A 15,454-nucleotide genomic window follows, 5' to 3' on the forward strand; every position below is an offset into this window, starting at 1 on the left:
GTGTTCTGGTCTTTAGTTGCCTTCATAAAGGTACTTTTAGAGATTTAGTGGAATTTTTCACATTAGCAGCTGTCTCTAAAACAAGTCACTGAGATTGAAGTAGTTCCATCCTATGAAGAAAAGGTGGCTATCTTGGGTTTTTGAGCACTTAAATACATTCATGAGCCTGGTCTTTCATATTTTTAATATTATTTTGTGCAGAAGAATTTGGATACTGACATTTCTAGTCCATGAAATATTCCAGTGTTTCAATAAAAAAATTCAGAACAAAATATCTACATTTTAATATGCCCAGCATGAATTTTTAGAGAAACTTCTACACATAGCCATTAAAATATCTTGGTTTTCTACTGCTAGATTCAAGTTCTTTGAAGCTCTAATTTATATAAAAATTTTAATATATGTAATAGGCTAAAACCCAAATACTTTTAAAAACAATTTTTAAAAGGACAGAAGGCATAACTAAAACCAAAATATTCCTGCACTGTTACAACTGCATTTTTCAATGCAAATTTACCCTGTTTATGGACGTAAGTATAATGAAATATACAGATAAGTCATAGGTAATTTCTGGTGCAATATTGCTTTAGGTGTGTTTGCTAAAACACAGATGGAGCAAAACAATAGAGTTTCAGTTTAGTTTGCTCTTTTTTATCATTTTGCTATAAGAATTAAAATAAACATCAATGGAAAGGATAGCAAGCATCAGTGGGAAAGGCTGAAAAATTTAGTCAGTGTGTTTGTTTCTTCACTTTAGTAAAGTACCAAAGACTGTATTTTTTGTACCTTTTTATTTTTGCTTTTGTAAAGACTTTGACAAATTGACTCTTCACACCCACACTGGAAATTGTCAGCAGCCCACAGCAAGGTAGCCCTTTGCTGTCCATGTTATTACCTGTTTTATGTGGTGCTTCAAGGATATTGAACAATATGTAAAATTTTTACATTCTCTAAATCTGAAGGGGACTGTTTGAACCTCATAGGAAAACTGTGCGTGAAAAGGCAATGTTATGCTCCAAGCAATGTGAACTAAGAAAGAATATATATATACAGCCAGAGACCAATAAAGCTGTAACTACAAATCCACTGTGGCTGTAAGTGGTTTCCCTTTAATAATGAAATACCACACAGGCAAAAATGAATATATAACTCATGCTACCCCAACCCTTATTGGACTACAAAATAATGGTATTTTAAAACAGAGAGTCCTTTCATTCTCTAGAGTGCTCTTTGGTCATGTTTCAAGTCTTCTTCTGCAACTAGGAGGGCTAAAATCTTACTTGAAAAGATGTGAAAACTGAGTCACGCAGTCACTTGTTCTGGGGCTTGAAGTGAAACTCCAGATATCCCAACACTGGGAATAACACCACAGTTGGCAGGAGTACTGATGACCAAATTTCTCAGTAAAACAAAGCACACGTTGGCACTGAAGCTAAGTTTCTCAGTTTGAGGAAAGAAAGAAAAACATTTATTCAATAAAGCAAAACTTATTTGCTGGTAAGAAGGAAAAAACAAGAATTCTTTTCAGTGAACACATAGAAGAATAATCATTTGCTGCAAAGATCTCTAAAAGCTTTTGAAACCTTAAATTATTTCTTGTTAAAGAAAAAAACCCCTATTTCCATTGACAAGAGTTGTGAGAATCTCTTCTGCAGCTCAGATAATCCAAGCCAGAAGCTACAACTCAGCTTTAGCCAGATTTTTTCTTTCAGTGAGATATTTGAGCTGTCCCTCTTCTGTTCCTATTGTTTCTTACATACATGCTGCTGGTGCTGCCCAAGTTTGATCTAGCAGCAGTTAGCTGCTTTTAAAATTGACGTGAGTATCTGAGAGGGATGTTGTTCTCTTGATGTTTCAGGGAGCAGAAAGTTGCATTAGGGCTCTGTGACATAGAACCTGAGTTGGATGACGTAGTGTGAGGCAAAGACACTTGGTTCTTTCTCTTTATTTCCCTCCCAGCCCCTTGTGAGGGGCTGGGGAGGCTTTTCCACACTTGTAGCTACAATATGGGTGACTATTGCAGGACTGCAACACTTTGTGCCCTTTCTGCCTTCAGTGAGTTGCGGGGAACCACCACACTTACCATCTTCAGCTGCAGCAAACTACTTGGAGTGCTGCTGTTCAGATGAGCAGCAAACCATTACTCATTTGGGCATTCAGATAGTTTCTCTGGGTCTCAAAACCCAAGGAAAGGATTCTTGCCTCATACCTTCATGCCTCTTAGGTCTTGAAGAGATTTCATTTCACTCAATAAAATAATATCCCTCTCCATATCTTTCTTCAGCATTAACATTTCAGGTGCTGGCAATAAAAGGTTAGAGTCCCTCTTATTGCATTAGGAGCAGTAGTAACCTGGGATGAACTCACTGTCACAATAAAGATTTGTCATCTTTATTGAAGGCTTTCTGCTCCAGTAGTTATTGCTTTCCTAGCCCATTCTAACTTTAGGTCCTACGTCAGCAGAAAATGAGCATAAATACAGAGCACTGGAGCAACTCCCTGCCATATGCTCCGATGAACTTGGCAAAAGTGTCATTGTGTGGCCCACCTCTTTCTGAGTCAGGTTTTTATTTCTGTGGATCCTTTTCAATAATGCTGGAAACACAGTCTAGCTATGGAGGACTTACATGTTTGTGTATCTCATGGATGCAAATACCTATGTTTGTCCAAATGAAGTGCGAGAAATTCATTCTCTGCCATCAGATTTCTCTTGGGCTTCTGTCACCTGCAGAGGACCTGTCACAGTCTTAAGATGTAGCAATGTAATTTCTTTAAACAAAAGTTGTGTCACTCTTCTTCCAATTAACAAGCAGCAGGACAAGAGGAAGTTGTCTCAACTTGTATCAGGGGAGGTTCAGGCTGGATATAAGATTTCGTCTTTCTACAACCTCTTTCTACAGAGAGGCTTGTCAAGCATTGGAACAGGCTGCCCAGGGAAGCCCAGGGATTCATCATCTCTGGAGATATTTAGAAGATATGTAGATGTGGCACTTTGGGACAGAGTTTGTGGTAGACTTGGCAGTGTTGGGTTAGCAGTTGGGTGCAATGATCTTAAAGGTCTTTTCCAACCTAAACAGTTCTGTGATTCCACACAATTCTGTGATTCCACACACAATGCCAAGCTACCAATTTCCTCATCCCGTGGATAAAACAACACTGTGGCCGGAAGCACTGTGGGTTAGCTCTAAGGAGTTCCTGCATGTGAAGCCATTCCAAAATTTCCCCTTATAGCTAGAACCTGTCATGGAGAAAAAAAATTGTTCATTACTGAAATAAGCAGAGTTGGCTATTTAATTAGTCAGGCTGTTTATGAGGTCAGTTTTTCCTGAGAGCTGACAAAGAGGGAGAAGAGCAAACATACTGCGCTTCATTCTCATTGTGGTTGAAGGTTTGTGATTAATTGCCATCAGCTGCCTTGAATCATTTCGGTGCAGAGCACAGAACTATTACAAGATCATGTTTTGATAGCCTTTAACTCTAGAGCTCTGCTTAGGTTTCTTCCACAGAAGCTGGAAAAATTGTTGTGAGAAGGGATACAAAATTTCTTGGTGTATCCTGGGGAGGAGAAGAGAGAGAGTCTCTGCTGGCTGATTAGATAGCTCAGGTGAGAGGCTTGCTTTGGGGTCTGTACTCCCATCCCATGGCACAGCAAGTTCCTAAAAAGAAGAATAAAAAAAACCTTTCTATTACTAATGGAGCAGATACAAACAAGGCTAGTTGCAACTTTTCAAATTAAAAATTTAAAAAAAAAAAACAAAGGCCCATTTTCATGTAAAGGAAAAACCCCCACCCCAACTCTAACTCTGCACAGCCCAGAGCCTCTCACTGCTGGAGACTTGTTGAAGCCACTTCCTCTCCCTATTCTGGTGGCCCTTGCATCCTGTTGGTTGAGGGTGGCAGCTCTCTCAGGGAGACTCCCTACCTTTAACATGAAACAGCTGTGATTTTCTCCAAGGCCACCTTACACAGCCCAGAAAAGAGCCAGACATGAGCTCTTGCTGTTTGTTTTGCTCCTCTGTTCCTGGCTGTGTTATCCCCAACTACTTGGGCTCACTCACTGCTCACAAACACGTGCTTTAAAAGTATCCCAAGCTCCAGTATGAAAGCTGGTGATGCATAGCATCTCCTAAGGAAAGATTTGCCTCTGTTCAAAAACCTTCCTGACCTCATGACTGAAGAAGAACAAAATAATGTGTTAACAAAAACATGGTTCACTGCCAAAGAAAAGGAGTTCCTGTAAGGACTGAAACAATAAATCTCCTCTGTACTGAACTCCCAGTGGGAGTATGTTGTGTTTCCTCCTGTTCTTTATCAAAGTCCCCAAAATAAGCAGGAATGGGCAGTGACCAAGCACAGTCACCACACACCTTTTTCCATGGAGTAATTAAGGCCTGCCTCAGAGTGAAAGAGCACTCCCTGCCCAGCTGCCTAAGGGAGAGCTGACAGAACTACCACCAAGCATGAAGCTCCTGGGGACTGCCTTCTTTTTCCTTGCTGTACTCTGTGTTTGCACTGTAGGAGGTAAGTTCTTTGGCTTTTTTGGATAGACTTGTCACATCTCTCGAGTGGTTTGTGAACAAAAGCTTAGCTGTCAGTCACTGGGTGCTTTTTTTTTCCATTTCTACTACAGTGATTGAAAGACTGTGTGTTGGAGGAGAAGGTACTAACTGGCAGTTGAGTTATATATGTTCTGTGAAAAACTTTCCTGCCATTGTATTTTTGTGACAGCTTTCTTTCTAGGTGTCGTGAAGTTCCTAAATCTGAGAGGAGTCAAAAGCAGAGGTGTATTTACAAAAGTTATCAATTCTGTTTTTCTTCTACATGTTAAAGCATTTTTTGCAAAGATGGCTTTAAGGGGGGAATTTAAATGTCTGGAAGATTCTGCAATTTTTTTCTCTTGCATATTAGATCCATCCTGACAGATTTCCCTGGCACTATGCCAGCAATAAGTTTGGCCAAGAATGTCTCCCAAAAATTATCTTAATTTTGGCCCCAAAGATATAGGGGCTTACAACATTTCTATCAAGTGTCAGCTAATGAGGGGTGCAAGCCTAGGGGTCATATTGGTTACTGGGTGCAATATCTTTTAGGTATGGTTTTTAAATGCACAGATTTAATACAACTTTTGGTTTATAGGTGGTCACTGAACTGATGTTTTTGTTATTCTTCATCTTGAGGGATCATGCTTTTAAAAATGGAGTTAACTACTAAAATCTGAAAGGGTGAAAGGAACTGCAACAAGGGCCAGAGTCTATCATCACCTTTGTCAAAAAATACGTTTGCAGTAAAATCTGCCTTTTATCTGTACCTTCATTTCCTGTCTCTCTGGGATAAAACTTCCACAAATGCCTATAGATTGCCTGAAAAGGATCTATTAGCCAGAACTTAAAAACTTGATAATACTAGATTAACTGATCTAAATGAAGTTAATCAACTTTTGCTCATGTTATGTGTTGAAATGTAGTCTTTTGTGGTGTATCTTTTGCTATTGCTTGGGCTCATTGTTAGGAAAACAGATCAATAAAGGAGATTAAAAATAAGCCTGTGCCACAGAAAGAACTGCTTTTAAAATTATGTTAAGTAAGTACAATCCCCAAAAGTCTGTGTTGAAATACTATTTATTCTCTGTCTGCTACTCCTAGTAAAAATAGTCTTCCTGTCATTGTCAAAGCTTTAATTTCACAATTTCTAAAAAGCGAAGTGAAGTTGCATCAAAAAGAGCATATTTAACACAACAGTCCATAAAGCTTACCAGAAAGCAACATGCAAAGGTGGGAGGAATCCTGCTAATTTTGTACAATCCTTTCTTTAAAAAGGTTTTTACCTCCTCTGCATGATATGAACGTGGCAGAACTGATGACAGTGAATAAGCAGATTTTATATATGGTACATTTGTTTTGAACAATTTTAGTTCTGTAAAAACAGAAAAAAAAAGTATTTTTTAACACCTAATTGCAAGGTAGATGTGGTAGTGAAATTCTGTTGGTAAATTCACATTATAAAATTAAGAACATTTATGAGAAAATTTTGTGTATGTCTTTAACTTGTGAAAGTAAAGTTACATGCTCTGGTCAAGCTTGCTTCAGGCAGCCCCATGCATCAACCTGTTAAGACAGAAGTAGTTTTATTGTCTGTTGTGCAAAGATGGACCAAAGTATTTGGATTTCCACTTTTTGTGATTTCTAAAGTTCTCTGGTCATCTGGGCTGCAACAGCAGAATATTGTAATTTGAAGCTGGGAAGTGATGGTGGGGAGACTCACACCAGTCTCTCTTGTGCTCAGTCTCCCTTTTTTGAGCATTGGAGACAGCAACAAGGCTTTTCTCCTGCTGTTTTTAGTACTTTAAAATTATGACCAGTAATTTTTAGAGAAGGTCAAATCACACCCTGGTGTTTTAATACTCCCCCAGGTTTTGGAGAAGTTTGCCTTCAAAGCTCACAAAGACAAACGTGTGGGCTTCCAACTTTTTCATGTGCTATGTACCAGGTGCTTGTCTGTGTATCTTTTGTATATCATACAGAAGTGGTCTAGAACATTTCCACTGTGGTTAGTAAAGAACACACCTCATCTCCTGTGGGGCTTCCAAATTTCGTGCTTTGTCTTCAGCTATATGCTCATACTGCTTTTCTATGCAATTTTCTAACTTATCTTGAGATCTTTCATCCTCAAAAGCCCCTAATGTTTTGGTGGCATCTTCCCTCTGTCAGCACATCACTAGAGGCTCACCTATGTATAAATGTGGAGCCTGATAGCCCCCTGATGACTTGTTCCTCCTGCCTAGACTTTTCTCATCCCTCTGGGGATAATGAAATGATGTGCTTAGAACAGGAGTTCCTTCATGCTTATCTCAAGGTGTTCAGTTCTCCTAGCATATTGCCCTTTATTCTTGTTCCAAAATGTAGCTCAAATAAAAATGCTTTCTAGGTTGGTTCATAGTATTTTCAGCTTTAAACAGGCAGCACTGGAATGTGTCAAAAAATACAATGTCAAATTATAGTAATCAAATACGAATGCTCTTGAGTCTGCCTCAGGATGTAATTACTTTAAAAATGTGTAAAGGTGAACTTTTTTTCTCCTAAAAGATGAGAGGAGAAGCCTTGGCATGTGCTTATAATGTTAAGTGATTAGATGTTGCATCTTCTCGTGCCTTGGTCTAGGAATACAGCGTGGCTGTGGCTGCACAGCAAACATCCTCCACAAAGTGCTGGTAGCACAGCACCACATCCTTCTCACACAGGCTCCAGGCTGGTTTCTTGCAGAAATGATGGCAGAGGACAGTGGGCTCTGCTCCTGAGCATCTGAGCTGGAATGAATCACTTTGCATTGGACACGTCCAGGCGTGGGATATTAACGCCAGATTGCTGACCCCTGTTGACAGCCAGAAGTAGCTTTATCCAAGTGCTCTGTCAAGGTTGATGGCACTACAAAGAAACAAGGGTGTTTTTCTTTTTTGAAAGGTAGGAGCAAATCTTTGCATTGAGACTTTGGTCCAGATGCCCCTGAAGTAATTTGAAGCTGTTCATTTCACTGTGCATCGGCCCTAAAATATGGCCCTAAAAATTCCCAGCCCCCTTCCTCATTAAGGGATGCTGTGTAGCTTCCCAAGCCTACAGCACAGCTGATTAATCCCAACTCCCAGGCTGATAGCTCAAGAAAAGTTCCACTAAGCCAGGGCTCCTGTAGTGATTGCACACATTTGCAGCTGTCTGAATGCTGCTCTTGTTGATGTAAATTAGAGGAGATGGATAGCCCTTTCCTTTTCCATCATCTGTGCTCTCTGTTCAAAGCGTTCAAGTACTTTAAAAATTAAGTTTTAAAATTAAATACTAACTAAACTGTTTTGAGCAGTGAAAGCTTTTGAGAATGGTCTCCCCTCAGTCTGGGTTATTATTCAAGTTTATTCTCTGGACAACCAGCAAGGCACAGACTGTCAAAGTTGAATCATTGTCTCATTTCTGAAAATTTGAGAAATGTGAATAGGCTTTAGATATGACTTTCTTATACCTTTAACTTGCTTGAGCCAAAACTCTGCATGTCTTGAGAATTTGCCTGTTGTGGAAAAAAATAATTGTATTTGCCACTTTCACTGTTTCTAGAGGTTTGCCTAGACTAGCTTTGTCAAAAATCAAATTATTGTGCTGGAGCTTATGATAGCCTTTAATGGAATATTGAACTTTTATTCCTTTGTTGATTTTTTCCTTTTTTTTTTTTCCTTTTTCCCTGCTGCCACATTCATTCATTAAATCCTTTGCATATTGGGGCAGTTTACTGCATTTGCTGAGGATAGAAGCAGATGGCTTGATACCTGCTTGGTTATGATTTACAGCCAAAATAAATGGAAACTGAATATGAAGGGCAAGTTGCCTACAGCATTCAGCTCCAAAACTGGGAATACATAATGCTGTGAAACATGCCCAAAAATTGGTTGTCTCTTCTGAGAATTTACAAGAATGTTTTCTCCTTTCTTTAGCTGACTCTTTGTATTCAATCCTAGAGTTCTTATTAATCTTTACTAGTTTATAAATTAGTAAAAAAGATCTGCTGAGGTTTGGTTTGGTTTTGTGGGGTTTTTTCCTAAATAGGAAAGTACCTCGAATTTGGACTCAGATTGTTTATACATTGTTTATACTGAAAAAGTACAAATTAAAAATAATCTTTAAGAAACTCTTAACCTTGGGATGGGAGTACTTTTAACTGGTACTATTTGATAGCCAGACTAAGTTCAACATGTAAAATCTCATGGAAAATTATCATTTTTATTTATGGCCCTTATGAAGGGGGAGAAAGGGTGGTGTTGTTTGTAATTTTTGCTGCAGCTGCTCAAGAATGTCTCCTTAATGGGATTATTTTGCAATTCTGTAAACAGAGAGACAAAGTTGGATTTGTGTGTAGCAAGTGTTATTTCCAAATACAAGTCAAGAATTAAAGACCTAGCTTCTTTAGAAGACAAACATCTACTTTTGGTTTCAACTTGCACTCTAAAAATGGGTTTCTCTATTAAAATAAGTTTCCCTTTAAAACAGAAGGGTCAAAACCCTGATTTGCACCATGTCCTGCCCTGCAAGTTGCTGTCATTGTTCCAGCTGTTGACATATCAGGTAGCAATACCTTGGCATTCCTCTTGTGAAGATGGATCCCTGGACGCCCTAACAGTGGCATGTGGTATCAACCAGACCTACCTGTGCTAGGAGAAGGGGTTTGACACAATTGAATATGATGTTATCTCCACACTGTGCCTTCTGGCCCTACCTCCCCATGCATGAAGACTGAGCTGATGCTCACTTGCTGATATGATGGCTTGAATAAAATTCAGCAAGTGTGGTCTGCTGGGGTCTTGCACGAAGGTGTAGGAAGCCCTCTGCTGCCACCCACACATGTACTAGAGGCTGGTCTGGAAGGGTACAAATTAATTTCAAAATACATTTTTATCAGCAGTCAGAGTAGCCAACAACACTTTTCAGGCTATACTAACTAGCTGATGCTCCAAAGGTGATGCTTCAAACTAGGAACAGGGCAAGGATTTTCTGACCTTTATGTGGAAAGTGGACTTGTCTTTGGTACAAGTGCAAATTCTATCCTCTTCATCAGTAGATCAGTAGAGTAGTTTAACAACAATTTTGAATCCCTGGGTTTTTTTCAGTGACAGGAATGTGCTTCTCAGTTTTAGCTGCATGTTGTAGATAGCAACACATCTTAGGTTTCTGAAACCACAAGGCAAGCGACACTTAATTTTGCATCACATTTATCTGCTGTAACCATTCTGCCTTGTCCTATCACTGACAAAATTATGTGTTTTGCTGGCATGAGAGCACTACACCAGCCTTGCTGTCTGAAGATTTCTACAAGATAAGCAATCATTCTAAAATGCACATTCAGTTTGTCTTAATGGTGTGATTTCTCAGTGTGGTAGTTGGTTTGAGGAGTGTCAGTGTAACTTTAGGGTTAAATCAATTAACATGATATTATTGAGATGTTTATACTTCCTGCAGATTTCTTCTTTCATAATCTTTAGCAGGAGATTAATGTTGGTTTTGGGCTTGAGAAATTCTGCTATTGAAGCAACAACTGATAAGAATGGCAAAAGCTTTGGATTTTAGTTGGTCTGAGAAAAACAGTGCCAGGAGATCTACTAACCTTCCTGGCCAATTTGCTTTATTTTCCTCTGTAAAATACTAACTTCTTGAGATTGCATATTAATTACTTTAAGTGATCAGAACCCCATATATTCCTTGATTTTTTAGTGCTCTTCCTACTTTTTCTCATGCTCAACATTGAGTCTAAGGTTTTATTTGAAATACAGTGTTGATAACCTTCTAAACATCATTATATGGGTGCTCTCTATCCCACTGTGAGGCTAGCCTGAAATCATCTTTCCTAGACAGAGGAATTACTCCATCTCAGCTTGGGTTATAGATCACAACAATATAGATGATGTAAATATAGGTGTTTGCAAACTTATTCAAAGGTTATAGAAGCAAAAATATCACCAAATATTTCTAGTCAAAATGGCAAAAATAGGTGATGATTATTCTGCAAAGAAATGTGAAATTTAAATCTTTTCCACCCAAATTCCTGGTATCGTGTCCAGTAGAGAGGTGCAGCTTTTGACATGATACATGGCTAATACTTCCATGGCCATTCAAAGTCCACAAAAGCAAAAAATTGGGGTTTTTCTTTACCCAGGAATTCTAGACACACTGAAACTCCTGACAACTTGTCAAACCTCCTCTACCCCTAACTCCCACAGATGTTCATAAAGTCAGAAATCTGAAGTGTTTGGGACCAGTGTGCAATTCCATTGTTGTTACTCATTCTTTCATGGGACTGTTAAAATCTCTTTCTGAAAACTACTGAATTCTTTGAATTATGGAGTTTTCTGGACATCCTGCAGAGTCCAGACGGAGTTTGGACATCCTCTGTTTTGACTCAGATCACGTAACCCTTGGAATTTGTAGCTACACCAAAGGCTGGCTGCCCAGAAAGGCTCTTCCAGCAAAGCAATTTTAGGTTCTCTTTAGGAAGGTTTTTTCTTACTTATCACTGGTTTCCAACATGCAACAACAACAAAAAAAAGAACTTACTCGAAATCTATGCCAAATAACCCCAGTCCCTGAGATGTGCAAGGAAAGGATACAGCACACATACTAGAGGCAAAAGAATCCTCCCAGTGCACAGCAGTTTTTTGGTTCTGTGCACATTTTATCCTGTCTAGTTCAAGTGGCTCCAGAGGGTTCCACTACTTCTGCAAGCCATTCCCTATGCTGATGGAGTCATGCAGCTGGCATGTCTTAATGCTCTTGAATTTAGGTGAACTAGTGAAAAATTCATCATACTGTCTTAGAGATGCTTTTTTGTAGTGCACTGTCTGCTTCTTCCCTAATTGTTTTCACCTTGCATTTCCAAGAGCTGGCAGAAACTGCTGTTTCCAGATGCAAAATGGGAAGTGGGGATTGATCATTCATGGGAGGAAAGAGAAGAGCAGCAGAGAGGTTTGTGTAGGAATGGAACAACTTATTCACAATTATAATTGTAATAGTTGTAATTGTCATGGGGAATACAATTGCTCTTATTGCCAATAAAAGTACAAGTGATGTCTATAGCTGTTCACCAGCATGATGGGATCAACTCCCAGTTCACCATGGCTTCCCAGTGCACTGACTGGGAGCTGGGATTTTGACAAGCCTGAGCATCCTGAATGTGGGTCACTCTGTTCCACTAGGAAGCTGTTTTTCAGAGTGGGAGCCAGCATGGCTAATGCAGCAGTTCCCACTGCTCTTTGATAGGATAAGTCCTCACTGTTGACACTCTGTTTCAAATGCTCTTTGTAGTAACAACTTTGTTTTTTAAATAGGAATGCTTTATTACATAAAGCTTGTGAGAAAAGACTTTCACTTTTGCATCAAATCCTAGCAGTTGTATCGGATTGGTAGGAATTCAGGATAACATGAGTATTCAATCAGTTTGGCAAGATAGAAACAACAAGGTCTTCATCAGCGTTATGTGGCAGTTGGAGAAATGAGGTATTTTCAAAGTCTACCCTTCATCATTGCATATAAAGTAATTCCAGTGAGACTGTAGTGCACTCAGGGCTTGCAAAGCCCATTTGGGCCCTTCCCTTTGGGATATTCTGTACCATTTAACCTTTGTTCTAGACAGTGTGGAAAAGATGAAGAGAGTCTCAATGGACCCTTGAGCATGGAATTACATTAATTATAGAAGCAATTTACAGTGTTTCCACAGCATTTTCTGACAGGAACTGCTTTTTGATGTTCCAGAGGCTTTCAGAACTTTGTCAGGAACAGAGTGGCATGGGCGGGTGTGGCTAAAATGGGTGGCTAGGCTGATCCCGGATGTTCTAAAAATAAAAACATCATAGCAGACGCTGCAGTGACCCTTTCCTGAATTATAAAATTAGTCATGCTGCTGGAGATGCACTTGGGTCACAAACACAGCACAGAGCTATATGACTTTCCTAACTTCTGCAGCACATTGAAAAGGAGGGCTACTGACTGACCCTGGCTCAGCTTCCGCTCTGGATGTTTTGTATCTGCCCTACCCAAACGTGCTCTTTGATGGGAAACAAAAATAGGCCTGCAAGTAGCATGTTAAGGAAAAAGCATTGTAAGCATTACAGTTTTCTCTCTGCCTTCTGGGTGGGGGTGGCATGCACCAACACTCTTATTCCTTTGTGTTGCAAGGAAACAGGCTCTCTTTTATTTCTTTTTCTTCTGCTGCTCAGCAATGCACAATATGTATAAAGCTTTCTATATGAAATTGCACCCACTTAAGGACATTTTTCAAATTTATTTAGCTTGACTAACACAAGGGTGAGGGGGGTGGCAGTTCATTTTCTGTACTATAATATAGTCCTCAGAAACTCCTTCCTTTTATTTTACACATGGACAAACAAACATATCACAATCAAAGGGTGGCAATCTGGTGGTTTAAATAGCTTTAAAGGGTTTAATTAAAACCTATTAAATACTTTTAACAGGTTTAAATGAAGAGGAGTGTGGAGCTTAGAGCCTTCATTCAAGGCAGGCTGGAGTGCCGATGAGCATGCTGAGCACATTTATTGTTCTGTGGAGTGCAAACAATGTACTCATCCCTCTGTAGTACAGAGTAATAGAGATATCCACCAAGCTTCACATGACCAGAAGGCGCACTGAGAAAGCTTGTGATTAAAAGCCTTTGATAGGGAGTTTGCATTTCTTCTAAGGCAATAAAAAACCCCTTAAAACTGGCTATTTAGGTTCCCAGATTTCTACATCCACACATGCAGAGAGGCAAATCATGCTGCGCTTGGGTTGCTTCAAATGCTCAGTAACACGGGGCACTCATCCAACATTTCTCGTTAATGTTTTGAGGAGGGGAGCCCCTGACAACCTATAGCCATGTTGGCTGAGGCTGTTCCTTGGGAGCTGCCTTGTCAATATTTCTCTGTGCAGCATGTCCCTAAGCAGGAGCAGTTTGCTGGGCGCTGTGGGAAGGTTTTGTGGGAGCCTTTTGCCTGGGGACTGGTAATTCCCAGCAGCTCTCTGCTAGTGTTAAGTGTTGTCCCATAGCGTTTAATGTTAGCCCCATGCCTGGGTGAGCAGGAGGAGCTCTGGGGCAGTGCTGGCACCAAAGCTGCATTTCCTGCTTTCTCTCTGTTCCCTGCAGGAAAAATTGTGGCAGCTACCTCCCTTTCCTTCCTCCCCTCAGCTCTTGCTGCTGGCTGCCTCCAGCCCACCCAGTTTACGTTTCCTCTGCAGAAACCAAATCCCACATTGCCCCAATTGCTGCTGCTCGTTCCCATGCCATGCTGAAGGAGCCCTGTCCCTGTCTCCTTTTCCAGCTACAAGACTTTACATTTATGCTCCCCCTTCCCTAATGTCCATCTCTTTCACATGTTTTCAGGTGCTTTTTCCTTTTGCAGGGAGAGTGTTATGTGTTTCTGGCCCAGGAGCTTCTCCCTGCCTTTGTGTCTTCCCCTATTCTCATGCCTGTAAGTTTTCCCCACTCTTCTGCAGCAGGCTGTCTCTGCTGTGGGACACCAGCCTGCAAACCAGGACCAGCAGCTACAGAGAAGTAGAAAGTTGACCTGAAATGTGAGACCTGCACATGTAGGATTTGTATAGTATGTTTTTGGTTTGTTGCTGAAGAGAGACGTGACTGAAAGGAAGGTAACAGCTTGGCAAACCGGAGGTGGTTTCCCACCTCCCTAGGCAGCGGGAATCACAGGCTTCCAGCTGGTTGGCATCAGGTAGCAAAGGATGTGGCCTTTCTCCCTGCCTTATGGTTTTAATATTGCCTGTAGTATCTAAATGCACCTCACAGGTGTTCACCTTAAGCATGGCCAGTGTAACTTTGTCCAGGGTCCACCTTGTCCTTCCACCTGCCAATGTAAGAATTTCACAGCGGAGAAAATCCTGAGGTGGAAAATGGCTTATGTTGCAGGAGGCTGTATTAAGAGCTTTTGCAGCAGTGCAAAACTATTGTGAGACCAGGCTGGAAAAACACTTTGCAATTCTGACTTCTGATGATAGTGAAGTGGCTGTGACCCAGCATGGGGCTGTTACCAGGGACACAGCTTTCCTTTCACCAGGGACTGTGACAGCGCGAGTGTTGCTTGCAGGTCCTGTTACAGGCACATCTGAATGCGTGTGAAAGGCATATCACGCTTTGAGTGTTGCTTTGCATACTAAAGAAGTATGAAAACACGAAGGTTGTGGAGATTTTTTGAGTTTGCTTCAAATTCATGAAGTTTGCAAATGGCTTTGTTTAATTTAATATTGTTCACTAAATGCTTATCAGCTGTGTCAGCTGTTATCAGCTTCGGCCAGTCACAGGATTACATCAGAACCTTGGTTCCCATTTAAAATCTAGTTTATGTGACTATAGAAAGAAAATCTTAAGTATGAGTCCTGAAGGATTAAATGCTAGAAACTATTAAGTACTAAAAACAGTATTATTTCTATAAGATTAGTTCTTTCACAAAAAAAAAAAAATCTAGGGAGGGTTTATTCCTTTTTTTTCTAAATATTTATTTCTGGAGTGTTTCATTAATAGATTTTTTTAATTTTTGATCTTCAAATAGCAAGAAAGGATGATTTCAAACAACACTGTTAAAATTGCACTTAAACCTCTTCTAAAAGTACGTCTGTATTTTTGTTGTTTGGATAACATATGAGCCTTTACACAAAATGCACTACAGAAGAAAAAATAAATTTATCTCAAGGTTTAGGGTAAATGGTCATGCACTGGAAAGAAAGACAAATGAGCAGTGAAAACAGAAATAGGAGAAGTGCAAGGACTGTACTGGGCCTGGGGAAAGATCATATAAGAGAATGTAGAGATGAAGCAGCATTAAATGAAAGAGAAAATGTAACAGATGACAGAGCTCCAGGTAAGAGTAAACAAGTTGTATACATTGTCAGGCAGCAGCTATTTCTTGGGAACTCTGAGTTCCCAG

At 40.1% G+C, this 15,454-nt stretch overlaps 1 protein-coding gene and 1 long non-coding RNA gene across 3 annotated transcripts in view; one reads left to right on the forward strand and one right to left on the reverse strand.

Moving 5' to 3' along the window:
• Positions 1–498: 498 nt before the first annotated feature.
• On the reverse strand, positions 499–3,905 carry LOC147653096 (uncharacterized). 2 transcript variants are annotated; one of them, XR_015286697.1, is made up of 3 exons: positions 3,827–3,905; positions 3,362–3,656; positions 499–3,238 (listed from the first exon to the last, which is right to left on the reverse strand). It is a non-coding gene; the product is annotated as an uncharacterized LOC147653096 (long non-coding RNA). The 2 variants fall into 2 exon arrangements; XR_015286696.1 differs by having other exon boundaries at positions 3,791–3,859.
• The window catches only part of EMCN (endomucin), a 53,637-nt gene continuing 42,058 nt past the window's right edge, over positions 3,876–15,454 (forward strand). Inside the window, exon 1 of the mRNA XM_023924647.2 lies at positions 3,876–4,521. Coding sequence (XP_023780415.1) covers positions 4,461–4,521 — 61 coding nt within the window. The 5' untranslated portion in view covers positions 3,876–4,460. The remainder of the gene's footprint in view (positions 4,522–15,454) is intronic.

This window comes from Cyanistes caeruleus, chromosome 5 (genome assembly GCF_971803275.1).
Source record: "Cyanistes caeruleus chromosome 5, bCyaCae1.hap1.1, whole genome shotgun sequence".
Classification (NCBI taxonomy): domain Eukaryota; kingdom Metazoa; phylum Chordata; class Aves; order Passeriformes; family Paridae; genus Cyanistes; species Cyanistes caeruleus.